The sequence below is a fragment of the Puma concolor genome, chromosome A3 (genome assembly GCF_028749965.1).
Source record: "Puma concolor isolate L17-30 chromosome A3, mPumCon1.1.hap2, whole genome shotgun sequence".
Classification (NCBI taxonomy): Eukaryota; Metazoa; Chordata; class Mammalia; order Carnivora; family Felidae; genus Puma; species Puma concolor.
The window spans coordinates 83,612,082-83,639,012 of NC_141669.1; the positions used below are offsets into that span (position 1 = coordinate 83,612,082).

At 41.1% G+C, this 26,931-nt stretch overlaps 1 protein-coding gene across 1 annotated transcript in view; it reads left to right on the top strand.

Moving 5' to 3' along the window:
- The window catches only part of SLC9A4 (solute carrier family 9 member A4), a 71,315-nt gene extending 45,267 nt beyond the window's left edge, over positions 1-26,048 (top strand). Inside the window, exons 8-12 of the mRNA XM_025932385.2 lie at positions 1,914-2,075; positions 7,534-7,630; positions 12,011-12,142; positions 13,613-13,700; positions 20,462-26,048. Of these exons, the coding sequence (XP_025788170.2) occupies positions 1,914-2,075; positions 7,534-7,630; positions 12,011-12,142; positions 13,613-13,700; positions 20,462-20,817 (835 nt within the window). The 3' untranslated portion in view covers positions 20,818-26,048. The remainder of the gene's footprint in view (positions 1-1,913; positions 2,076-7,533; positions 7,631-12,010; positions 12,143-13,612; positions 13,701-20,461) is intronic.
- The last annotated feature ends 883 nt before the right edge of the window (positions 26,049-26,931 follow it).

Sequence of the window (26,931 nt, forward strand, 5' to 3'; positions counted from 1 at the left end):
CTAGAGAGCCATTAATCCTATAAAATTCTATTTGACCTTTAATAGTCAGATCAAAAGGCTTTTAAATATGAGAATAACATGACCATACTTGGCTTTGGGGAGGCAAACAACAACAGAGTTATGGAAGCTGGGTTTGAAACAGATACTGTGGGGAGGGAGACCTGTAAGGGATGTTCACATGGATGTAAGAGTTTCATCTTGCAAGCATAAAATAAGCCTCAGGTACTGTGCTATCTGTTTCATATATGGTATCTTACCTGACATCCTGAATCTCCTGCGTTAGCACTATTTTTCTCCTTGAAGATAAAGAAACCAACTCCAAGAGATCAACTAACCTATTCTACAGTGGAACCTTGATTGAATTCAGGTCTGGCTTTAGGACCTCTTCTGATTTCAATGAACCATAGAGCTTTCAGAATCATAAGGATGAGGAATTAGCAGAAAGAGCACTGAAATATTTCTGAGGTGGAAATGGTGACTGGCTATGGATATAACCAGGAGGGCTAGGAAAGAGGCAATAAGAATGACTTTCAGATTTCCAGATAGCGAGTCTAGGGGACTAACAATGCCATGGTTAAATGTATAGACTATAGAAGAATGTTTAATTAAATAATAGCTAGGTGAGGTAACGACATGGGTGTGAAGAGGGGAAGCTGAGGACAGGACTCTGAGAAGTTTCCATTCCTCTGGAGCAGGTAAGGAAGAGGAAGAGATTTGGAAGAAGTCTTTAGGGAGGCTGGAAGGGAAGCATGTGTGAATCAGGAAGTGGAAGGCACAGAGGAAATGACCCCGTGGCACATCAGGAGAAGCCATGGGGCAAGTAAGGCAAGGGCAACAGCACCAACCAGCATTGAACAGTAAACGTCAAGGTGAGCTCTGTGTGAAGAGTGTCAGAGAAGTCCTGATGGGTGGGGAGCAATGTCGGTAGATTGAGCAATAAATAGGAACAACAGCCTCTTGTGACGAAAGAGAGAAAACAAGAAGGCTGAGGGTTTGACCCATTTGGAGCAAGAGCAGGCACGAGCTAAACACAGATCATAAGGTATCACAGCCTGCTAACCCCGGAGGAGACTTGAGTGATAAAGCATCCATCCGCCTCACAGGCCAGGAAACCAATCACCAGATAATAAGCCAGCAGCTCAGGGAGTTATGTTCCCCTCCAGAAAATAAAGCAGGCAGACAAATTACTCTTTGAATGTAAAATGATTGGAAGTGTTGACAATGTCTACCCCAAACAAATGGCCAACTCTGAAGGCACCATATGCATACGTGCAGCTCAGTCTAATGGGCCAGCCAGAGGTTTGCTACAATAGTCGGCGGCCATCAGCGCCTAGCCTATTCAAGATTCTCCATCATTCAGACTGTCAGGATAGATGTGGGGTCTCCCCCCAGCCCCTCCTTAATTGTCAGGATTCAAAATGATCTGCAGCATAATGGGCAAAACTACTGTAACTACCAGGCCATTTAAATTTATTGGGTTCTGGTTGAATAGGCCAGTATTACTGTAAGAGCAGCTGCCACTGTTAGGAGGCTATTAGAATGAAACATTTGTTCAAAAGCCTCAACCCCTCATTTCTTCTTTTACAATTGGAGCTGGGCTGGGCTGGGCCTCCCCCGCTCCCCACTTATGCATACTTTTCTACCCTGATTGCAGCTTGTCCCCTCCTTTTGTTTAGTTGATTTTCAATGTATTCAGGCCAGTAGGCTATTCTTCCTTTACTTAAAAAAAAAAATATATATATATATGTACATATATATATATATATTCTATGATTTTTTTAATATGTCCAAAGACTGAATTCTCAGCCCTGTCCTCGTGTTCAGAATACAGTTAGTCTGTTTTAAGAAAAATATATACTTCCATAACACATACAGAGATCAAAGATTGTCAAACTGTTGGTCTTTGTTTTTAGGTTTAAGAAGTTTGATCACAGATATTTACGGAAAATCCTAATCCGAAAGAACCAGCCCAAATCAAGCATTGTCTCTTTGTACAAGAAGCTGGAAATGAAGCAAGCTATTGAGATGGTAGAAACTGGGATCCTCAGTACCACAGCCTTTTCCGTACCGTGCCAGTAAGTTCTCTATGCCCTTTGATCTGGACTTTACATGTCAGAATTCCAAGGGCACACATTCATTGTTCAGCTGAGAGATAATACTAGGATCAGAGAGGCAGAAATTGAAAGAAAGGAATTGTGAAAAAAGGATGACCTGAGTCTTGGCAGCTTGTAGTCTGGCCCACGCTCAACCTACGTCACCCAGTTTTTGAAAAGTACTTTCTAGCAAAAGTTGTGTGCGACAGTTGTATGACACCTTTCTTTGGGAAGGAGGGGCAAGTGAACTTACAGAATTATGGCATGGTTTACAAGACTCTTTCTTTCTCTTTTTGATTAATTGCTACCCTTTAGCTGCTGTTCTTTTGATTCTGCTAATCCTATAGTAAAAATTATATGCATTTCTCTCATAAGTCATTTCTCTTCCATCCTCGTATGAGGAGAGACCTGGTCAGCACCTTGTGACGCTAGCTGGGATTCGGGGATGAGCGGTGGAAACCGGAGGTGTGGTGGTTGGTGGGCTACTTAAATTTACCACCCTCCCCCACCCCGTCAAGGATCTCCAGGTTTCTTCCAAGAAGCAGTTTATGAATTGAGCAAACTACTCACAACATATTTAAGATAAGGAACACCTGCATTCTGTCATCTTCTGTAGGTAAAGTCACTTGATCGTGAGCTTCAACTGTATCTTCATGTTTGAAAAGCAGGTGAAGAACAGGTAGCAATAAAATTTTCACTCATGCCTGAGTGTTATCTCACATCCCTTACTTGCTAATGAATCAGAAACACCCTCACCTTTCTTCCATGGCCTGGAAAAAATCTAAAGTAGAGTCCTGGAAGGCATCTTGGTATGAACAGAAAGCTTTCTGCCTTATTTCTCAGTGAGACTCTTTTTGTGGTTGGTTGGTTGGTTTCGGTGCTGCCCACTGCGTGGCTTGCTTTAAGGAAACTTCTGATATTAAAACGGCAGTGGGCTAACAATATTTATCGGCAATGCCATGCGGAGCCATATTAGAGCCTAAGGCAGAGGAAAAAATCAGGAACATTGATTCTGTCTTTATTTAAAGTGCTGACATTTAATTCATCGTGACTTTTTTCCTCTTTGCATTGACCTTTGTTTTCTAAATGATTGCATTTCAATCCTACTTAACTTGACTGAACATTTTTGGCATCACCTTAGGCCCAAACCTGTTCCTTGGGCACTTATTATGGGCCAGGGACTGTAAAACAAACACGTCACGGAGCTCATACCCTAGCAGGGTCATGGCATTAATAAAAAAAGGTCTGGGCCACCTGGGTAGCTCAGTTGGTTAAGCATCCGATTCTTGATTTGGGCCCAGGTCATGATTTGACAGGTCATGACATCTCTTGGCAGCCTTGCTTAGGGTCCTCTGTCCGTCTTGCTCTCTGCCCCTCCCCCGAGTGTGCTTGCTGTCTCTCTCAAAATAAATAAATAAACTTTTTTTCTTTTAAAGGCCTTACAAACACATAATCATAAAAGCTAGGAAGCTACGAGAGTATAAGAGGTGACCCTCTGGTGTCCAGGCATTTGGCTTGCTCTAATGGGAGTTAATGCATTGCAGGAGGCCTGGATAAGTTCAGGTGCTTTAGACCATTAGGGACTTCCTCAGTTGGTTTGCTTACTAGTTATGTGAGCTCTCGGTCTAAGAATGCAGGGGCACTTATCTCAAATGCAATCTATCATGTGTTAAACCATATTTTGAATCTCTGTATTACACTGCACCAGTTGCAAGCAATTGCCCCTGTTTCTAACCTCAAGACAGTTTTCAAGCCAGTTTTATTGGGAGGGATCCTGTCTGTCGAGTCACTTATTTTTTAGACACTGATTCAAGATTAGTAAGAGAGACTTATAAGTTAGAGACTTTTTTTTTCCTCCTGTAGCCCAAACCAGTTAGTAAACTGGGGTAGGAGAGGAGATTCTTTTAACTGATATTTAATGCAAGTTAAACTGTATTTAAATCGCATTTATTTGATCTCATCAGAAATCTGGACGACATCAAGCAGAAGGAATTCCTCTCCTGAGATCAAAGCAGCCAATTTCTTCAAAACAAACCTTCGTACAATAATAGGAAAAAGAAGTGTGTACCCAGCTCACTTTTTATTATTCTGTATGAGACGATAACAACAAAATGCAGATACATTTGTGTCTTTAGAAGTTGAAGCAATTGTTCTGCAAGAGGTTTAGCTTTGCAAAGTCTTCAGGAGAACACCGCCACCAGAAGCTGTCAATAGCATGGTGCAGATGGTGTTAACTCTACGAAATGCCCTTACTTTTACGTGCATTATGTTATTTGACCCTCAAAACAACCCCATGGGATAGGTAGAGTATGTACTGGGATTATTGGCTTCAATACAAGGCACCTCGTTTTACCGAGGAGTGGTAAGCTTTTAGAAATATCAGACGATAAAGGCTCAACCTCTTGAAAGTGTCAAAGCTTTCAAAAATATGTGGTCAATATTAAAGAGATATTAAAGTAAATACATTTATAGGCATAGCAAACTACAACTGTACAACTTCAAAACATCATACTTAAAAACTCCCAAATAATTCTAACATGTCGTCTGCAAAAAAGCACAGATTAATTTATTGTAGTTTAAGGATTTTTGAATCGATCACACGCTGACAGGTATAGGTTTGCATTTCTGCGTTCTTATACCAAAGATTCTGGGGTGACGATAATGATGCCATTTTCACCTCCATAATGGAACATGGTGTTGTGCAGAGCTGGGCCCTCTTCTGTGCCACTCTTCACTCATTCTAAATGTTGGTCACCTTCGTGACCTTTCTACAAAGACACAAGGAACCCACACTAGAGAAGAGCAGTTAGGTGCCATTAGTTGATCAGTGGGTACATTCTCCAGTCACCTTAGCATATGTTTCTCATGGATTTCACGTGTAAAGCTATCACAAGAGAATGGGTTCTTACAAATGAATCAGGGGATAATATTTGATCTTTTACGAATTCATATTATGGCATGAATAAGAACATCTACGAGTTCATATCTATGTTGCTGTGTTTAGAACTGAAGCCTCTTTTTACATTATTATAGCATCTGATTTAGAAAAGTTAAGAGAAGGGTGCCTGGGTGGCTCAGTTGGTTGAGCGTCCGACTCTGATTTTGGCCCACGTCGTGATCTCATGGTCATGGGATTTAGCCCCGTGTCAGGCTCCAAGCTGAGCGTAGAGCCTGCCTGGGATTCTTGCTCTCCCTCTCTCTCTCTCTCTGCCCCTCTCCTGCATGCGCACATACACTCTTTCTCAAAATAAATAAATAAACTTAAAAGTTAAGAGAATTATGAAGCTTTTATTGAAATACACTTAGGTTCAGATTTTCCCAGTTTGATTCAATAGCTATGAAATTACCACGGGGCTTTCATTTAAGGTGATGGAAATTTCCTTTATGGATAATGAATAAATGTTCCAGTGACAAGTCTTTCAACTTATAATTTAACTTATTTGATCTAGAGATTATTAACATTCTGTTTTTCTAAGGATTGTACCTTTCCTGATAATAAGATCATTTCAGGGATGATTTTGCTAATGAGTGGCATGTAGAAAACTCCAGGTATCCCCTTGCCTAAATTAATAATTCCTCTGTATAATTTCATATCTGTATCTTCCCAGTGTGGGTCAATGAAAGATAGTGGTTTTGGGATACCTGTATTACACATCCAGCCAACAGCCTGAATGGACCTTAATTAAGTCTGGTCTTTCCCAAAGTGGGCAATTACAAACCGGGGAGAGTGCCAAGTTAGATCTCCTGCTATCTCAAATTTAATTTGACCATCTTATGACTTTTTCCTAGTTGGTTGTGAATCTCATTATGAACATAGGAATGTAACTTTTTGATTAGCTGTTGTTTCTGCTTGGCAAGAGATTGCTTCCATTATAACAAAAGAATGTGCTCAGATTGTGGGAATGTGTAGGTGTACCTCAATCAGAATAGATTTTATTTCAAGGACTTTTAAACAGTTAGGTTGAAATGCCCTGATAAGACTGTTTAGATCACCAAGGGTGGTAACCGAATATCAATAGTGTTGACATTTGCAGCTCTGAGATACAGAAACTCTGATTTCAAGGATTTTGTAGAAAGGGCATTAGTCAGTCTACAAATAGTATTGCTAAATAAATTCTGGCATACTGTGATATCTGGTATCCAAGTCCTTAAAGACATTTTACCAATTGTACTTTTAAAATGTTCTTACAAAATGTACTTACAAAGTGTACCAAAATACTTACTTGCAAAATGTCCTTGCTATTTATGGCTCTATTGCTACTAACGTTTGGGAAAAAATACTTTAAAAGTGGCTTGTATTGAAACCAATAATTACTTATCTTCATGATCAATTATCCTAAGACCTCTGCATGGTGATAGTGGCATCTCAGCGCCCTTATGCACTGAGAAGAGCTGCGGTAAGGAACGAAAAAGAAATCAATAGTCTGTAAGGTTTTATACCAAGATATTAATGGAAGGGATAGTATTAAAAGACAGATTTAATTTTCCTCAGTTTTCTCTTTTTTGTTCTTACTTTCTATAGTGAACATACATTATTTATTCACTGAAACATTTTTTAGAAATTCCTGCCAGCGGATTGAAATGATTGAAATCAAATATATTTGTCACATGAGAATTCCGCACATAGCGATGTCATGCCTTTGACATCCTCAGAAGACAATTGTGCATTGACTGATAACCTGGACATGACTTGATTTTTAAATCCTTTCGGGGGTGCAGCAGGGGGAGGGCTCATGGTGAAGGAAGCCCTGGGGAGCTGTTCATGCGGAGGCCGGGAGCGGTCAACTGCTTCTAGAGTCTCACAGAGTGCCCAGTGTCTCAGAGCTCGCCTGGCTTTCAGAATATAAACGGCCTAAATATGATTCTAGTTTCTTACAACTGTTCTTTAACCAAATATAAAATCTCTGAAGGGCCAATTCCAAATTTTAACACTCCCTTAGATCAGAGCTATCCAAAACGTGGTGTGCAGATGATGTCCGTGAGCTGTTTGTCACCTGTTTGAAATGAGAGAAGTACAGCCTTGACTGAGTAATCTTATTGCCGTGGACTCTAACAGTAAAACATTCGATTTTAATTTTATAGTATCTTTTTAAAAATTTATATTCTAACAATTGACCGTTGTATTTAACCAACATATCTCTTTGTAATGAATATGGAGGAAAAAATAACAGATTTGTAACCACCTTAAACCCCTTTTAAATAAAGGGATTAGAATAATTCCCACATAAAAGCTATAGGGAGGAAACCTTATCTTCAAAATGTAAGTCATGACACACGTACATTTCCGACATTTCACATGAATTGACTAAAACAATAGAAAAAAATGATGTAAAAATAGGGGTTCTGGAACTTAGAATACCCACACGTATGTTGATACTTCTGTGGCACTCTTGCCAAGATGCAAGAATAATGCTTGGCTTCCCTCCAATGATGTTTGCAGGGCCCAGAGGATACACAGAATCAAAAGGCTTTCCCCTGAAGATGTGGAATCCATGAGGGACATCCTGACGCGCAATATGTACCAAGTTCGACAAAGGGTGTGTATAAACTATCTGCCTTGTTCCCGGGCCTGTCCTTGGAACCGGTCATTGAAGAATCAGTTCTTATTCACATTATCTCCTCTGCAGCAGCCTTCTTGCTAAACGACTTCTTTCTGCTTAATTGCAAGAACAGAAAGTTAATTGTTACTTTTCTGCTAAAAAAAAAATTGGCACGTGTGGTGTAGAAAAGAATGCAAATCCAACTGCTGGCCCTAGGGGTCAGGCTGCCCTAGCCCTGCAGCCTGGTACTTTCCAGAAGCAACAGGCCTCCCTCTGCCTCCGGAGATGAACAAGCAGTGGATCTCACTCACCGCCCCACAGAGAAAGATGGCAGCGGGATGCCAATGGTAGTCAAGTTGTCCTGATCTGATTGACTGTAATAGAGCTTAGAAAATTGAGGTGGTTGTTGCAACTACAATGCTGAACGCCTACATCAAAGCAGATGTACTAGGCATATTATTTTTCAATTCTGGATAAAGGTATGGAGTCTATACTACCACTTGGGAACTGGTGCCAAGTGTATAGTCAGAACATTCCCGGGGGCGGTGGGTGAGTCCTTCTGAAATTTTGATTTAGTCAAATGACATTTAAGCCTGTGAACTCTACTTAGGAGTTGTTGTTGTTGTTTGTTTGTTTTTAATTTTTTTTTAAGTTTGACTATCCCAATTCTGACGATATGATTATAAGTAAAGTCATTGTGAAGCCCTTGGTTATAGATCATAGTCTTGATGGGACCAAAAAAGCCATCAGGTGAAAGCCCCTCGTTTTCAAGTAAAAGATGCTGAGGTTAGGAGAGTTGTTTATCTGACCTGTTGAAGGTCACACACACAAAATCCGAGTTAAGAACCTAGGTCTTCCAGCAGTCTACCCAGTGCTCTTTCCATGACTCCAGACTTATGCGATCCAGTTAAAGGGAATGTTTTCTGGCTTCCCGTTTTGGAAAGGTCAGTGATTAAGGGGAATGTGTCAGCAAAGACTCTGCACCTGCTGAGGGAATATAGGTCAGCATCAATCATAGCAAGCTTAGAGTAAATGCAAGAGCTTTCAAATCATTCCAAGCGAAACTGTTTCAGTAAGACTATCACATTCTGATAAATAGATAAATTGTTAAGAACTTCCTGGTTTGAAGAAGGTCGGCTAGCTTAGTGAGGGCCAGAGCTCGATGAAGGCTGACTAAAGCAGCCTTTTCCCCGTGTTTATGAAGGTTGAATTTAAGGAAAGGCCCAGAAATGGAGATGGAGATCCTGGGACTCAAACCCAGCTTAAAATGAGGCCAAATACCCATTCTGTCTTTATTCCCTTTTATGCAGGTTCCCAGATAGCCACCTTTCTTCTTTTATAAGGGTGCTTATTCAGTCTGTCTTCAGGCTTCTCCCTTCTAAGCCACGTAGCATCCTCCTTTCTTGTTGCCCCCAAATAAGCAGATAGGTCATGAAGGTTACATGGGGAGAACGTAAATAATAAATGAAAGGGAGTTTCAAGCTCCTGAGATGGCTTTTGCCTCCACTTTTGTTCCTTTGAGAGAGTGAAATTCACCAGTCCTTCCCCTTCCTGTCTCCTTTCTTCACCATCTTTTACGTAGGTCATGTGACTCCTCTTTTCCCTGTGGTCCTCTTGCCCTCTTGAAGGAAAAACTGCTCTAGAGATGCAATGCAGGACAGCTGTTTGTCTCCTTTGTTTCTAGTGGGCAATCTACGGTTTTGAAGATTGTCACAAAAGGCGACGGCTGTAGTCTCTAGCCTGGGTGATAGGTGAGTGGGCCTCATGTGGTGTGGGGCTGGTGGCTGGAACATTTCTCACAGTCCACACCTCAGAAGAGGCCATCTTGGGAGTCAGGAGTCATTTCAGAGCAAGGCTAGAATGAGTGCACAGTTTGACTCTAGGGGGATCCTGATATATAGTTGATCTGAAGCTGAGCTGGTCCTGCCGGGTCTATTGCACCTGGGAGGGCTCCAGCCACTCCTGTTTGAAGCCACTCCCCTCAGCAGATTGTCACTGCTGAGCAAGCTGAAGAACTAGCTTCTAGAGGTTTCCAGTGAGACAGCCCTCTGGGACACAGAAGCTCTCTGGAACACAGTGGGGATGGGAATTGAGAAAAGTTCTCTTTAAACCTACAAGGGAAGAGACTGACCTCAGCTCAGACTCTAAAGATAACTTAGAGATTGATGGGCAGTCCCCTGATGTGGCCTGAATGATCAGGTCACACGCAGAATTCCCACACACTTTCAAAGGAGGAAAACCATTTATGCAACTTGAGTTCCCTTCCGCAAATATTTAATGCACTTCTAGCACTTTGTCCCATAGAGCTCAAGTTTTAGAGGGAAATACGGTCTTTAAACAATCACCAGCTCCTTCATTAAAAGGCTGAAATGGAAGGAACAGAGGGAAGAAGCTTGCATATACATTATATGCATAGGACCAACTACGGTCCCTGCCGATAGGCAAGAATAAGCACATGGGTGATGTGATATGAGACAAAATAGAACAAAAAGTGTCCAAGTGTTCCTTAAAGTACAGCCCTCAAGTCAAGGTGTGGGAAATTCCTAACAGCAACGTATACATATACATATATATGTACAGATACACGTATATGAGTGTGTGTATACAAACATCCATGCACCCCGAATTCACTTTTGCATATTGATGAAAAATTGTAAGTCTGTCTTGGTGTTCTAGATGCCTAATTTTAAAATATGTTTTGATAGTGTCGTATGTCATTCTTTAATCTCTCCTTGGCAAATTGTCCCCAGCCCCTTCCTGTACCTGTCTCACTTCTCACCATAGTTTGAATAAAATACTAAATTCTCTTGAGGTAGAAAATAAATTCCCAGCTTGTCTCCAGCAAGTCCTCCTACCTCCCGTCACATATTTTTTATAGCTATGTATTGTTTCATGTGTTCCCTCTTCTTGGAGGAAACATCCACTCGTCTTTCAAGACACAGCTCAGTGCAATGCACCTTTCCCCCCCAAGACTGGATGAGTGTCCTTTGACTATACTCTGTAAGTCCCTGCAGACCCCAGAATCTTATCTCTTCCTGAGCACAAAAAAAGTATATGCTTGTCGGACTCCCCAAGTAAACCATGAGCCTTTTGAAGACCGTAATTCAAATGTATCCATTTTTTTAAAACCCTGCACCTACCATGGCACCTGGCACATAGAGCATCTGCTGTTTTGCTGTTGAATTGAAAATGCTTATTTCAGCATCCATTAACCCGGAGTGGTAATGCCTGTAGCCCTGACCCTGTTATCCTGTGGGACCCACTGACCCAGGGGAAACAGTATATTCACTGCTGCACTTTGACTGAAAAGAAAGGAGAGACAAAACTCCAGCAAAGCACTTTGTAAACATCTGAGGACCAAGGTTGGTCTGTGGTTCAAGACAGGTTTTCAGTGGCCTGATAACAGTAAAGAAAGATGAGGTGTCTGGGTGGCTGGGTCGGTTAAGCATCTGACTTTGGCTCAGGTCATGATCTCAAGGTTGGTGAGTTCGAGCCCTGCATCTGGTGAGCACAGGCCCACTTTGGGTGAGCTCATGCTCTGCTTTGGGGGAGCTCATGCCCTGCTTGGGGTGAGCTCGAGCCCCTCTTCAGTTGAACGTGGGCCCCGCTTAGGTTAAAAACAGGATCCCTGTTACGGGTGAGCCCTGCTTCTCTTCTCTCTCTCTCTCTCCCCCTCATAGAATTCTCTCTCTCTCTCTCTCTCTGCCTCTCACTCACTTGTGCCCTGTCTCTCTCTTTCTCGAAAAAAAAAAAAAAAACAATAAGGAAGAAATTTTTTATAAAGATAATTGATTCCATTTAAAGGACTGCTCTCTATCGGAGCTTATGGATTACGACCTTCCTACAGTTTGGTTAAAAGACCTCTTCCTTTCTGAACTGGTAATGGTGATAGTCATTGGCTGACATCTTGAATGCATCTTCCATCAGCAAAATTTAAGAATAGCAACCTTAATGAGATTTCCAATGGAGTTTTGACATTTTTCTGATCCCTTCGATCCAAACACGCAGACACCACCGTCCGTGCATAAAGAACACAACCTGCGAAAGAGGGTGGGTATGGAGCAGCCAAAGTCCATGAGCCCGTCGGGGTGGGACTCCTGCAAGGACACCAGAGGGGCAGTGCAGGTGGACAATGCTCCGCGAGCTGGGAAAGCACAGGCTCCAACCACAGTTCCGTCCTGATGGGGGTGGCCTTGCTCACAGACCTTTCTTCTCGGGGCCACAGCTGGCTCCTCTGTAATTGAGGCGGACGCTCAGGTGGCGTCTTCGGTGTCTTCTTTTTTGGGTCGTCTTATTCTGCGACATTTCCATGGCCTCCTAAAGCTGAAGGTTGTACGAAGATGTCCTTACGTATTTGACATGCCCTTCTCTCTGCAGACCTTGTCCTACAACAAATACAACCTCAAACCCCAAACGAGCGAGAAGCAGGCTAAAGAGATTCTGATCCGCCGCCAGAATACCTTAAGGGAGAGCATGAGGAAAGGCCACAGCCTGCCATGGGGAAAGCCGGTAAGTGGGGTCTGTAGAATCGCTCTGGGAGCTGGGCCAGCCCCTCACAGGGCCTCCTCCTCGGGTGACTGCCAGCGGCAGTGAGACAAAACCACCACCTTGTGGCCAGAGGAATACAAAACTAAGAGGCTGTCGGACACTAGACAACCTGCCTCTGGGGCCAGAGCCTCGGGGTCGGTTGGTCAGGTTGAGCCTCCAGGATGGGTCAGTGACTGGAACACGCTCACTGGACTGTGCGTCTAGACCAGATGCCATGGCGGCCAGGTACTGAGCAGTCCAGGGAAACCTCCCTGGACTGGGGCACCGGGCTCTAGGAAGCTTACTTCTCTCCCAGGAAGATATAGGGAAGAATATGTTCTTGCCAAGACGCGTGGGCCTCATCTTTCGTATCACGCACTGTGCATCTGAACTATTCTCTTTGAGGCCATATCCCACCAATCTCACTGGAACGTCTGGACGAAGGGTGGGTCTGGAGCAGATTCTAATTTCTACCCTAACCTCAGTGGCTCAAATGTAATAATAACGATGCCAGTAGTAATAATAGTAAACAACCACCTGAGGAGATGGGTTAAGTGACCTTGTTCAAAGATTTTAGTTTTGCGATTTGTTACTTTCAAAATAAAATCAAACTAAATAGTCGACCTGTGATCTTGTAGTGAAGCCTACCTCAGGTATGCATCTGACTGGGTCACATTAAAAGGTACCTGGGAAATTATTAACAATATCATGGCATAGCATTCATATCGTGTTTTCAAAGAATAAAAGTGCTCTCTAGTGTTTTACTTTGTCCTCAAACTATTCCTGTGAACAGCGTAGCACAGGCATTTTATCCCCTTTTTCTAGATAGTGAAACTCACACAAAAAGGCTAATTGGCTTATCCCCCTTAATTATTATTATCCCCGTTATCAGTGAATAGAACGCAGACCATCTCCTGATATTGGACTAAATACTTTTTTTTTTCCTGTAAAAATATATATGTCAACAATCCATAATTCTGGATTCCTTATTAAAAAACAAATGCTTGGGGGCCTGGGTGGCTCAGTCGCTTAAGCGTCTTTTCGGCTCCGGTCGTGATCTCGTGGTCTTGTGGGTTCGAGCTCCACATCGGGCTCTGCATTGATGGGGCAGAGCCTGCTTGGGATTCTGTCTCTCCCTCTCTCTCTCTTGCCCTAAAAAAATAAACATGTAAACTAAAAACTAAAAAAAAATTAAAAAACCAAATGCTTTTCTCAAAACAAAAAGTCCCTTTGAGGGGTTCATAATGGTCTCTTTGATCATGAGAGGGGAAGGAAACACATATTGAAGGCTATAGCATTCTACGTTGTTTAAACCAGAGTAGTAGGAGTACAGGAGAACCTGTGACCCAAATGAGGTGCCCGGTGTGAGTCTGCACCCGTTACTTTGTTTTCCACGTGACACTCGGGACCACAGGCCTAATTCTGCTTTTTCTTTCCACTTGCTGCCCACAGGCTGGTACCAAAAACATTCGTTACCTCTCCTTTCCCTATGGCCACCCTCAGCCGGCAGGAAGAGACACGAGGGTTGCTGAACTCACAGGTAATCTGCCTGCCTGGCTCTTCTTCCTCTTTTCCTGTAAAGGGTCAAAGGGCAGATATGTGGGGGCTTGTGGGCCAAAAGGCAAACCCGAGAATATCACGTAGGTACTTACATGACGAGAAAAAGACAAAAAAACGTTTTCATTAAATCTAATTCAGAACTTGATGTATGAACATTGAAATTTGAATTTCACGTAATTTTTCCCTGACATAATATATTCTTTTAATTTTTTTTCAGCCATTTAAAAATGTAGCAACTATTCTTAGCTCATAGACCATAGGAAAAGAGGCACAGGCTGGGTATAGCTTAGGGGTCATAATTTGCTGATGTAAAATGGGCACTTTTTTGAAATATTTGGGCTTCACCCAAGGTTTAAAAGTTAGCAAGATTCTCCAAAGTTGGTTAGATTTTACTAAAATGATTTCATAAATAAATAAATAAATAAAATTATTTACCAAATTTACTGATTAAATGTTTCCAATTTAATATCTAATTCTTAAGGAGAATTCTTAGATTTATTGAAACTGCCTTTTGTTCTAGTAAAAGCCATTATTATTTTTCAAATGTATATATAAAATAATTTTTCTATTAGCAAAAGGTGATATGTAATATATAATATGCCGTATTATCTATTTTAATTTTTTTCAAATTTTTAAGACAAAAACACATTGGAAATTCAAATAAACTAAACTCAGGATTTTGGAATTAAATCTTTGAAGAGTGACTATAATTATTCTTTAAAATGGAACTTTATTTACTTCTGATTTAAAAATGTAAAAATAAAATAAAATAAAACTAATAAAATAAAATAACTAAATCAGTAGATATAAAATAAAATAAAATAAAAACTAATATTAGATATAAAATAAAAACTAATCAGTAGATAAAAAGCATAAAATAAGAAAGTTAAAAGCACATGAAACCCCAATACCAAGATATAATTACTATAGAACATTTTGGTAAACATTCTTCTATAATTCTCTCTGCACTATCCTAATCCCTATCCCACCTGTATCTGATATAAGAAAGAAAAAAAAAAAAAAAAAAACCAGCATCATCAAAATCGTAGTATCATCGTTGTTTTGGAATTTTTATAAATTGTCTAGTTTATTCAACCATCTACTGTGGACATATTTCCATGTCGAATAATAGCTAATTATATAAAATAATCCTAGCTTATTTCGCTAAATGCTTATCGACAAATATTAAGGTATTATGACTTTTTATAGAATGTAAGCAATGATATTTATTTAATAAGCACCTTGGCTCACTTGTGAATCACTTTGTGATTTTTGCACAAATAATTATTCCCTTAGTGCGTTTTCTTGGAACCAAGATTTGGGGGTCAAAAATGAAATACATTTAAATTTACTCTCACAACAGTCTGTGAGAAAGGTTGCTTTCAATCATTTTAACTATCACTGGGCTATTGTCAAACTTTTGAGTAATCTATGATGGAATAAGATAACATTTGTATATCATATTAATTTTAATCTGAGTCTGATTTTTAGTGAGGTTGAACATCTTTCACATTCTTGGAAGCAACTATTACTTCTTGGGAAGTTTCTGTTTCTGCCTTTGGCCACTTTTTTTTTTTTTTTTTTTTTTTTTGTCTATTCCGTTGTTTGTTTTCTTACAATGAACTGGAAGAACACTGTATAACAAGGATATCATCCATTGTCTCACATTTTTTGCTAATGGTTTTTCTTCCAGTTTCACATTTATCTTTTAGTTTTTAGATATACTTGCCATCAGATATGCATTCTGATTAGTGGTCTGCTCAGTCTTCCACAGAAAAATTAGAATGTGATTTACCCAATGTTTTTCCCTAGAACTTTAATAGTTTAATTATCCCCTTTATATCTCAAACCCCTCTGATTCTTCTCTTTGCATAGATTTAGACACACACACACTTCAGATTGTTTTTCAGTGGCCATGCACCTGTCCCAAACCCATCTTTTCCTCCAAGAGGAGATGCTACCTTTGCTGTGCTACAGTCATTTATCTTGAGAGAGTTTTGGACTCTCAGTTGTGTTTCATTGATCTAGCCATCTATTCCTAGATCACACTCTTGGAACTAGTGTCATTTTATGTCATAAAAGAGCTAATCCACAAACAAAAGCAAATGAACAAACAAAAGAGCACCATTGTAGGGTTTATAATAATTAATTTCTAAAAACCTTCCTGCTACAAGTAATCTGTTGCTATTTACATTGTTTGAATGAATACAAAATGTGAAATTCTCATGGTCATTTCTTATGATGTCGTTTCAATATCACATGCTCCCATAGCAGAAGATTACCACATAGCAAACTCACATGAGCACACATGTGCAAATCTTAAATAAAGCATTATAAATAAAATATGGCAGGACATTAAAGAAATACTACACCTTACAAAGTGGGATTTATCCCAGAAGTGGAGGTTGTTTAACATTTGGAAATGTGTTTATGTTACTCATCAAATGACTAGGTCAAAGGATTCTATTCTTCAGATAGATGCCTTAAAAGGCATCTCACTCTTATTTTCTGTAAACATAATAAAACCCTAGGAAAATATATATAGGACTTATATGAAGAAAACATAAAAGTCCACTTCTCCATTTCCTCTCTGTAAAGGGGTGAATATTGGTACCTCCCACATACAACAGTTCTGCTTCAAGCTGAAGCCAGGCAATGCATGCAAAACTCTTAGAACAGTGCCTGGAACCAAGTAAATATGCAAGAAATATTAGCCATTGACAATTAATACTATTGAAGAACATCAAAGAAGGCTTGACATGGGTAGATAGAGGTGTTCTTGGAAAGAAAAGACAACACTTCAGAAATATTGGTTCTACATGAATTAAACTAGGCATGGAATGAAGTCTTAGTCCCAGTGCACTTTTTTTCTTTCAAATGTGCATAACTGGTTCAAAATTTTATTAGGTTATCAAAAAATGGTTGTTAACAGGGGTGCCTGGGTGGCTCAGTCGGTTAAGCATCCGACTTCGGCTCAGGTCATGATCTCACGGTTCATGGGTTCGAGCCCCGCGTCAGGATCTGTGCTGACATCTCGGAGCCTGGAGCCTGCTTCAGATTCTGTGTCTCCCTCTCTCTGTGGTCCTCCCCTGCTCACACGCTGTCTCTCTCTCAAAAATAAATACTAAAGATTAAAAAAAAATTTTTTTTAAATAGTTGTTCACCTAGAGATATGAGAAGAGTAAGTAATGAAGTCAAACTTATTTTTTTATTTCATTAAGTTTTTAATTTTAATTCCAGTATAACTAACATACACTATTATTAGTTTCAAGTGCATGATATAGTGATTCAATAAGTCTGTACATGACTCAGTGCTCTTTAAGATATGTGTACTCTTAATCCTTTTCACCTTTTTCACCCTTCTTCCACCCACCTCCCTTCTGGTACCCATCAGTTTGTTCTCTATAACTAAGAGTCTGCTTCTTGGTTTCTCTCTCTTTTTTTCCTTTGTTAATTTGTTTTGTTTCTCAATTTCCACACACGAGTGAATCATAAAGGATTTGAATATTCCATTGCGTGTATATACACCACATCTTCTTTATCCATTCATCAATCGATGGTCACTTGGGCTGCTTCCATAGTTTGGCTATTGTAAATAACGTTGCAGTAAACATAGGGGTGTGTACATCCTTTCAAAGTGGCACTTATTTGATCACTTATCCCTAATAAGTTTTCAAGAATTATAATAATCAGGGTTAGACTGAGATAGTTCTTAATGTGTCTCCGGGCACAATTATTTGAATCCACATTCTCCCCAAATTTGAAGTCTTTCTGCACCTGGACAAGTCAAGGAATGGCCAGAGGGCCTCTAGGGGAGAACACGGAGGGAGTGTTGGCATCCAGCAGGCAGTCCCTGACTAACCAGGCTGTGACTTGGGGAGCATTTGCCTTCCTCACTGTCCCCTGCTCTCCAGTGTTGGAGCATTCCTTACTCTAAATGTCTGGGGGCTCCACATACTCTTGCAATGCTCTTTTTCAAGGAGCTGAGGTTCACTTGGTGTTATAAGCAGAGATGGCCTTCCTAGACACCCCTCCTCTGCTCTGAGACAGCTTACAATCCATGTGGATTGGGAAAAAATGAAGACGGTGGTATTGACTGCATAACTCTGTGAATGTACTTAATGCCACAGAACTGGATGCTTCAAAATGGTTACAATGGGGGGGAAAAGATTAAAATGGTAAATTGTAAAGTACCATTATTAATTAAACAGAATTAAAACAAAACCATGAGGAGAGGCAAGAGAGGGGGCTATACCCCAGATCCGGGTCTCTAAAGAGCACACATTGTATGAGGTAGTCCAGTGTCAACCCCTGGGTATCAGGCTCTGCCTTGCCCTATGCAGAAGCACTGTTCTGCTTCTCCTTCACCTTGCCCCCGGGTGCCCAAGTCCAAATGTTAAAATGCAAGATAAAATAACAGATACGCAGATTTTGCTGCAAGGTCTCCATTGATCTCTCCCTGGAACTGCTGGCCTGAGTGCTGACCTGCGGGAGGTTGTGCAGTTGGGACAGAGCCCAGCCCCCACTCTTCCTCCTTCCTCTTCCACTTTCAGCTGCCCTCTTCCTCCCCTTTTGGACAGATCTACTGACTTGAGATGAGTGGAATCTTGCCAAGTCACCTGCTCAAAACCCTTCTGAGTGCTTGGAACCCACTTTTCTTTTTTTTTTTTTTTTTTCAACATTTATTTACTTTTGAGACAGAGAGAGACAGAGCATGAATGGGGAAGAGTCAGAGAGAGGGAGACACAGAATCTGAAACAGGCTCCAGGCTCTGAGCTGTCAGCACAGGGCCCGACGCGGGGCTCGAATTCACGGACCGCGAGATCATGACCTGAGCCGAAGTCGGCCGCTTAACCGACTGAGCCACCCAGGCACCCCGGAACCCACTTTTCAATAAGCAGAGGTGGTCAGGAAGCATCGGCTATGATCTTTGGGCCGAGGGGAGCATACACGCAGAAGGAGGGGTTGGAAACCAGGACAGGGCAGAGGAAAGTGAGCCAAAGAACTGCTCTTGAGGGCAGAAGCATCCAGGCCATTGTTTTCTTAAGTAATATTCCAAGCAGCAAAGAATCAAGAGGAACTCGTGTTCCAGGCCAGATGGTAGAGCACAAATTAAAGGGAAGTAATAAAAAAAATTGACAAATACACTTAACTAATTTTTTTTTTTTTTTAATTCAAAGCAGTTGATTCCTGTCCCCTATCCCCCTCAACTTCCAGGCTACCTTCTCAGGATAATTCAATCACATTTAGAAAAACATCAATTGAACTGGTTTTTTTAAATTTTTCTGATGACTAAATACCTTTTGTCATGTGTAAACCTCTGAGCATATTACTGTGGGGTTCTTCTTTTGTGTTGTGTTTTGTTTTTTTAGGAGGGAATGGAGAGTGGGGCAAAGAACCCTGCTTTCAGATTTAAAGTTCTTAAAATACTTAGAGTCTCGAGAGAACATTTAAAGGAAAGACAAGTTTATAAGGTTACAACTTGAGGAAATGAGAATCAACGAGATTTGTGAAAAATACTCCCTTGAAGATGGGTGCACAGGGAAATAGGGAAAAGGCAATGTCCTAGGCATCGAGGAGGCCCTTCGGAAGGTCATCTGAGAGGGGATGTCATGTAGATACCCAATGGCTTCCCTCCGCTCTTGGTGTACCCTTCCGACCCGCATAGGGCATGTATCAGGGAGCCAGGCACAGCCTGGCAGAGAGCAGATGCACAGTGGGACAGACTCTGTGCACACTGCAGTCCCATCTTCTTCACTGTGTGATACTGAAAGTCATTTAACATCTCGAAACCTCAGCCGCTTTACCTCTGAAATAAGGATGCTAAATTCACTCATCTCCAACGAATACGATAAGGACTAAATGGCACAACAGATGTAAAGTGGTTAGCACAATGACAGGTGCATGATGAGTTCTCAATACATGGACATTCCTACCACTGTCGTTGCTGTCACGTGCCAGTGGAAATCTGTGCACCCTTTTACCTCTCTTGAAAGGAGGACATCTAATCACTCTTGTTTTGCCACACATGACTCTCTGCTGTGGCTCTCTCCTCTCCCTGTTCCATGATTGGCTATTTCAAGGTCAAAGGGATGAAACTCAGATCTCATGCTTTCTGGTAAGCACTGATTAAAAAACAAACCAACCGTTTAGAAGCTCATGGGTGACTCAGTTGGTTAGGTGGCTGTCTCTTGGTTTGGGCTCAGATCATAATCTCATGGTTCATGAGTTTGAGCCTCCGTGCTGACAGTGCAGAGCCTGGTTGGGATTCTCTCTCTCCCTGCCCCTGCCCCTGCTCGATCTCTCACTCTCTCTCTCTCTCTCTCTAGAAATAAATAAATAAACTTAAAAAAAATTTTCATATCATTGTTAGCCATGGAACCTTCGGTTTAGTGTTGGTCTTTGACAGTGCAATGCATCTTTGCGCCTACTGGCCGCTTGATCTGCTTTTGTAAAAAAAAAAAAAAAAAAAAAAAAAAAAAAAAAAAAAACTCTCTTACTTACCTGCAGGAGTCTAGCCCGATACACAGGTTTCCAGGCATTTCTATTTATTTATAACACGGCCCACAACAGGGCTTCTATTGGGTGCCCTCCTTGGGGCAGAGAAGATCAGCCAGGTGAATGTAAGAGTTAGAACATCAGGAAGGACTCTTCTTCACTCTGAGTTCTTGCCATGCAGATATGAAGTCTTCTCTCGGATCTTAAGTTGTGTTCTTTCCTCCTCTTGTCATATTTTCCTAGACAATGACAGCAGCGATTCAGAACTCCCATCCATCATGTTCAAAGCACACTCTCGAGCAGGGATACTTCAGGAAAGACGGCTGACGCAAGAGATAATCCCAATGAAGAGCTTACCCAGAGGAGGGAAACCATCCCACTTCGGTTATCAGAGAAACACCAGCCAAGAAGAGCATGATGGCAGGGGCAGAAGGGAGGCGCTACGGCCCAAACCTCTGTTCCACGCGGTAGATGAGGAGTTTGAATCTGGAGAGGAGAGTGGAGAGGAGACCTCAGCAATCAGATCCAGATGGTCAGGGGAGCACAGACCCACTAGGCAACATCACAGGTCCCACAGTCCTTTGCTCCAAAGAAAATAGTTTCATCATCCACACAGTAGTCTCCATGTATTTCAAGAGTCCATTTTCCTATTGTTGTGGAAGAAGGAGTTTCAGAGTTACGAAGAGAGCTACTGAGTTTATTTTTTGGAGCCTATGAGCCATACATCTATAAGAGGCACGGAGATTTTTTTTGGAGAAAAACGTGGAACAAACTTGCAGGCTCTGCTGTATTCTTAGCTGGTGTACTTTGTAGATGAAGTCCCCAAGGGTGATAAATGTTAATCATCACAGGAATTATTACTAAAATTCCTAAAAGTCTGTGATCCATGAACTGTATTGTGATACAAGTATGATTGGTCAGTAATTCACCTTAACTGTATGCCTGTGCAGCTTATAATCAAGTTATAACTGGGAAAGGCCTGGGAAATCATCTGGCCCAACCCTCTGTGTTTACAAATAAGGACCTAAGGACACCTTTCCCAAGGTCATGTGGTGAGTTGCTGCTTTCACAAGCTGGTTGTCCTCCCTCCCAAGAGAATGTATTCAGTTTTGATTTTGATATGCACTATGCGATAATTATTTTTCTGGGGAAAGGTAAAATTTGCCATAACAATGCTGTATTTAATCAGTAGCAATAATAGACAGATGTGATATGTAGTAGTGGATTAATTTGTGAACAATGGGCTTGTAATCTATTTTATAACTGGAATATTTATTTTAAAAACAAAATAGCCATAAACAGGATGTAATAGCAACGACACGAACAACAGGTATTTATTAAATGTGCATTTGTAGGCTGCGGTACTGTGCCCTAGATTTTGAAACTCTTTCCCAGTTTAATTTCCATCAGGAAATTAAATCATTCCCCCAGACTTGACCTTGAACCTCTCACACTCCAGCTCACTGACTTTGCTAGATGACTTTATCTTTCTTCCCTTCTTGCCCTCTCTTCCTCTTTTCTCTCTGGTGGCCACCGATAGATGAACACATATTTATTAAGTGCTATTTATTGTGCCAAGTGGCTGATCTATAACAATTAACCATAATATCCTTTATCATTACTATTTTTGACTTCTCTAGCCATCCCCAACTGATTCAATCCCATGCATCTTTAAAGGTTGTTTTCCAATGCACCTGGCTGCCTAGACCGGCTTTGATCCCCTTAATCAGAAGCAATGAAGTGATCCCCTTCCTGCTGGCTGTGCCCACACCGCACTGGGTGTGTCACAGAACTTATCTGGTAATTACACTTATACACGTGTGTGTAACTACCCAGGTCTGCAGGACAGGGAGGATAGTCTGTCCATTTTAAACTTTATCCATTCATCAGTTGTGTTTCTTATCTCTTGGCCTTACCCTTTTTCAAGTTTTGTTTTTTGTTTTTTGCGGTTTTTGTTTTTTTTTTTTTTTTTTTTTTTTTTTAGCTTTTATCCATTTTTTGTCTTAGTTGTTACAGTGCCTTGTTCATGGTAGATCATCTATAAATGTTGGGGCAACAGTGCCCTTTTTTTACAGCTGAAAAGGAGGTCGGAGAAGATATGGTCAGACGTTCTTATTTTCCAGGTTACAAAGATGAAGTGTTGAGAAACTGGCTGGTGCCGCTTCAGGGGTTTAAAGGGTGTGGGCTTATTCTCTAGTGTAATCCGTGGACACCATTGCCTGACAAAGGATATACGGCCTTCCCTGGACTTATAGTTTGTGAAGGGCATTTAACTGCCAGTGGTCACTGCTGTAGTGGTAGAAATGCCATTCAAAAGAGCCCACTTGTTTCTCCTTTTCTGAATCTGAAATATAAGCCTGCTTCTAAGTTGTCTCAATGTTTTAAATTATCTACTACCAGATAGTAGTAATCCGCCCAAAGGGACAGAAGTATTTATAAAAACTCAGGGATCTCTGGGTTTGGTTTTTTGTTTCTTGTTTTTGTTTTTCGTTTTTGTTTTCCCATTATTGCTTAAACAAACAAGCAGGCAAAGCAACGGAAAAACCTTATGACCCATGAGAGGGAGTCATGGAGTCGTTATCCTCACACTATAGATGAAGATACAGTGACAGAACGGTGGCGTCAGAAATCACCTTTACAAAGCCATATGCAAAGCCAATTCCTGCGAGGTAGAGAACACTGTATTCCTTGCTGGATTCTCCATATAACAAAAGAAATCCAAACTGTGAAGGCCCCTTCCCAGAGCAGACAGCAAAGTCTAAGGATTAGTGGAATTTATCTGATTCTTCCGTTTTTCTCTGAGATGCTGGTGCCCTGTGGGAGAGGGATGGTGGGACTTAGTGAATAGAAGGGAATTTGCCCTTTTAATTGGTAGAAGCCAAAATGAGTCATTTGCCCCGAGGCCGTCAGTTCATCTAGACAGGTCTGGCCCTCGCTGCCTGAGTCTAGAAATTGGCCCTGGAACGCCTTCCCGAAACGTATGGTAGGTTGAGGGCCCTTGTGGTCCTGGTGGCTCTGGTAGCTTGGAGAGCTCATGGTGGACATGGCCTCTTTGCTTAGTCACCCAGGATCGTTTCAAAGTGCAGTGTGATCTGATCTTCATTTCCTGGCGACAGCCCATGCTGGGGTTTGGTTGAGCGTGTGATAGGTGCCCCAAGAATGCTCTTGGGTATCAGTTTCACATCATGAGTTTTTCCAACAGGCACCAAGCCGTGCAGCAGAGAAAGTTCCCTCTGGAGTGCTGAGGGAGCTCTGCTGCTTACTCCCGACTCAGCTCGGGGAGAGGTTGGAGTCCCTCAGAGGGGCTCTCCTGGGCCTGGCCGCTGGTCCACTGAGCCTCGCAGTTTGCCCTCTTATCTTCAACCTCGGAGAAGCCAACACACAACCCCAGAATCCTATTTTCCCTCCATAAGTTTTTTTTTTTTTTCTTTTTTTTTCTTACTTTCTCAAACCTGCTCCTATTGTGTGCCTCAGTGGTCTTTAGGTTTCAGTAACTTCCGAAATAGGGTAAAGTCGCATTTCCTTTCATGTATCCTATATGGCAGCTTTCTACCTGAAAGGTTTTCCACATGTTTGCTGGTGTTTGGGATGTGGCAGATATGTTTATTCACCCTGTCCAAACCTGACATGATGCCATGGGACCTCCCCGGTCTTTATCAGCCTCCTACCAGAGAAACAAACATTGGCTGTAGATGGGAATGCGCCATGGTCGAGTAGTGATGACATTCCAGACACTTTGTCGTGCTTCCCCGCATGCTTTTGCCTCTCTTTCGTGAAGGCCATATACTTTTGTGCTTCTCTTCTTAGAAAAAGTTAAAGGGTCATGGGAAGTAGGTCTGGAAATGCCACCGGAATTCAGTGATAGAATTATCATTCCTATATGTAAGAAGTGACTACTACTGCTCGGCTCTTTAGCCTACCATTTTGGTTTCAGCCTGCAGGGAAGCTTCTAGAACACTTCCTTGCCTATCTGGATGCCTGCCACTGAGATCATTTCGATTTTTAAATCAGTGTAGTTCAGAGCTCAGGCCCTGAAGTCAGACCACTTTTAGCTGTGGGGCTGTGGGCAGCCTGGTTATCTTCCCTAAGCTGAAATGTACTGATTGATAAATAAGGTGATAATCTTATCTACCTCAGAGAATGATCATGAGGGTCAAATGAGATAGTATTTGTAAAATTCTTAGCTTAGTGCTTGTTTTGTAGGAAGAGCTTGATCACTAACAGCTATGCTAATTTAGGCCAAAATGTATGTACTCGTGACAGGGGACATACATTCAATTAATTACATAAAGAGGTATAAATAATGGACACCTGAGACTTTTCTGAGAAGTAGTTTGAATGACATTATAGAGGATATTTGGGGCTATCCATCAATCAAGAGCAAAACCAGAGATCAGATCTGGATATGGATTCATGGTTTTCCGGCAAAGCTTATTGAATTTTTTTGTCATTACCTCAAAATTATTGTGTTTTCTTGTCTGGAGGATGGTTACCATGGTGTCCAATCCAAATCGCGGTTTATCCTCAAAGAGACAGTGAATTTAGAAGACCTACCTCTGTTTATCATGACAGGCACCCTGTGCAAAAAGGGAAAATTGCTCTTTGTCGGGGAAACATTCAATGCGGTTTAATTCCTCAGCTTGGAGTCTTTTCCATAAGAGACCTCCTCTCCAAAGGAGTGATTATTTGAACTTATAAATATTAACTAGTTAAATAAGTGTTTAAGGATTTTCAGCATGGAAAAAAGTAGTTTCTATTACGTTTGATAACTTTCTGAAATTAGGGAGAGTAGTTGTTTTGTTTTTCTCTTTATAAATAAAGTCAGTGAGTGTGTTGGTGTTATCTAGAATTTTTGCAAATATATTTCATGTATGAGTAATACAGGTGGTTTCTTGTAGTTTTAATTTTTTTTTTTTTCATGACTAAACTCTGTCAAGTATCCTATTTGTAACTCCTCCTGAGAAAAGCCAGTAGTGCAGACAGAAAGCTTCCTTTTAGGACATCAGTCACTGCTAATTGTTAATTGGGCCATAAGCCGAGGGGAATAAAAGAGATGCCTGGATCAGCGCTAGTCACTTCTGTAATTAACAAGTGATATGTTGTTTCTCTGCGCACGATATTTGATTGAATAAATTCTTTTTCTTTCTGAGAGTCTAACCAGCTTCTGAGCCCAGGGTGCTCAAAGTGAGTATGATGGGTTTGAAATCGAAATTTCCATTGCCCAGCCTTCTTCCGGTTAGGGCTTATTCAACAAAGTAATCGGAGCCACGTTGTAAACTGAACCAAGACAGTCACTACTCTGTTTCCAGACATAGTGATATAGATCTTGAATTAAAATGGGTGGTCCTAAAATCAAGGTATATACCCTGTGTTCTAAGAGATCAGTCTTGAATAGAACAGTAATAATAGCCTATATTCATAGAGGGCAGTATTCAAAGTACTTTACCTACGTGGATGCAGTGTCGTCCCATCTTAAAACAAGGTTCAGAGAGATAGAGTAACAGGTCCAAGGTCTCCCTGCTTCCAACAAAGACCTTGGGAACCAGGTCTATTTGGTTTGTAACCATTGACCTAAACTTTCTCCCTGAGGAGAATTAAGAATTTAACTTTTTCTCACTGGGGAAAGATCCAATGGAAAGAAACAGAGGACCTTCATCCTACCAAAAAAGAACTTGGCTTTAAAATGGACAAATAAATACAGTGGAAGGTGATGTGTTTGAAAATCTGTTTTTACAAACTTAATGGATGATTATATCATGAGAAGAATTGATCATTTTTGGCATTGAGATTGTTTTCTGATAACAATTAAAATGTTTTGTGTCTGATTTTACATTGAGCTTTTTTGAATATCAATTATAAGTTGTTTCCAAAGAACTTTGTTCTTGATTCCCAAATGAGGTCCCAACCAAGCAGTCTCCACATGCTGCTTACCCGTGATGGAAATACAAACCAGCAACCCACTGAGAGGGTGGGAAGGGGTTGGGAGAATGACCAACTACTGTTAAACTGCTAAACAACTTTAGTAGTTAAAGAGGTACACATATGCTTGGTAAGCATACCATTGATTGGAAACAAATTATGTGTCTGGCTTTTACTAGGAACTTTTCATATACATTTTAAAAAATTTAATTCTCATAACAGTCTTATGAAATAAGTATTATGATTATTACCCCCATTTTACAGGTGAAGAAACAGAGTCTCAGAAAAGCTTTCTTTCATCAAGGGCACACAGCTGATCCAAGTGTTCATCAAAGACACAAATGGCATTTAGAGCTGTCTGACTCCAAAGCCACTAATTTTTTTTTTTAATGTTTATTTATTTTTGAGAGAGAGAGGGAGACACAGAATCTGAAGCAGGCTCCAGGCTCTGAGCTGTCAGCACAAAGCCCGACACGGGGCTCGAACTCACGAACCTTGACCTGAGCTGAAGTCGGAGGCTTAACCGACTGAGCCTCCCAGGCGCCCCCCAAAGGCACTAATTTTATCCACTAAACTATAGTAGCACCTTCATAGCTTGCAACAGCATTGGGTAACCTAAAACACTGAGTAACCTAAAAAATGAATTCGCTGTTGGCCACCATCATTTGAATTCTTAAGGTCACTTCACTATATCGGGTAATCGTTCTGGTCTTGTTTACGCACTGCTTCCACAACCACAAGTTTCCTTGCTGTTTGGCTTGCTGTTCAAGTGCTAATTGAAGCTAACAGTGCCT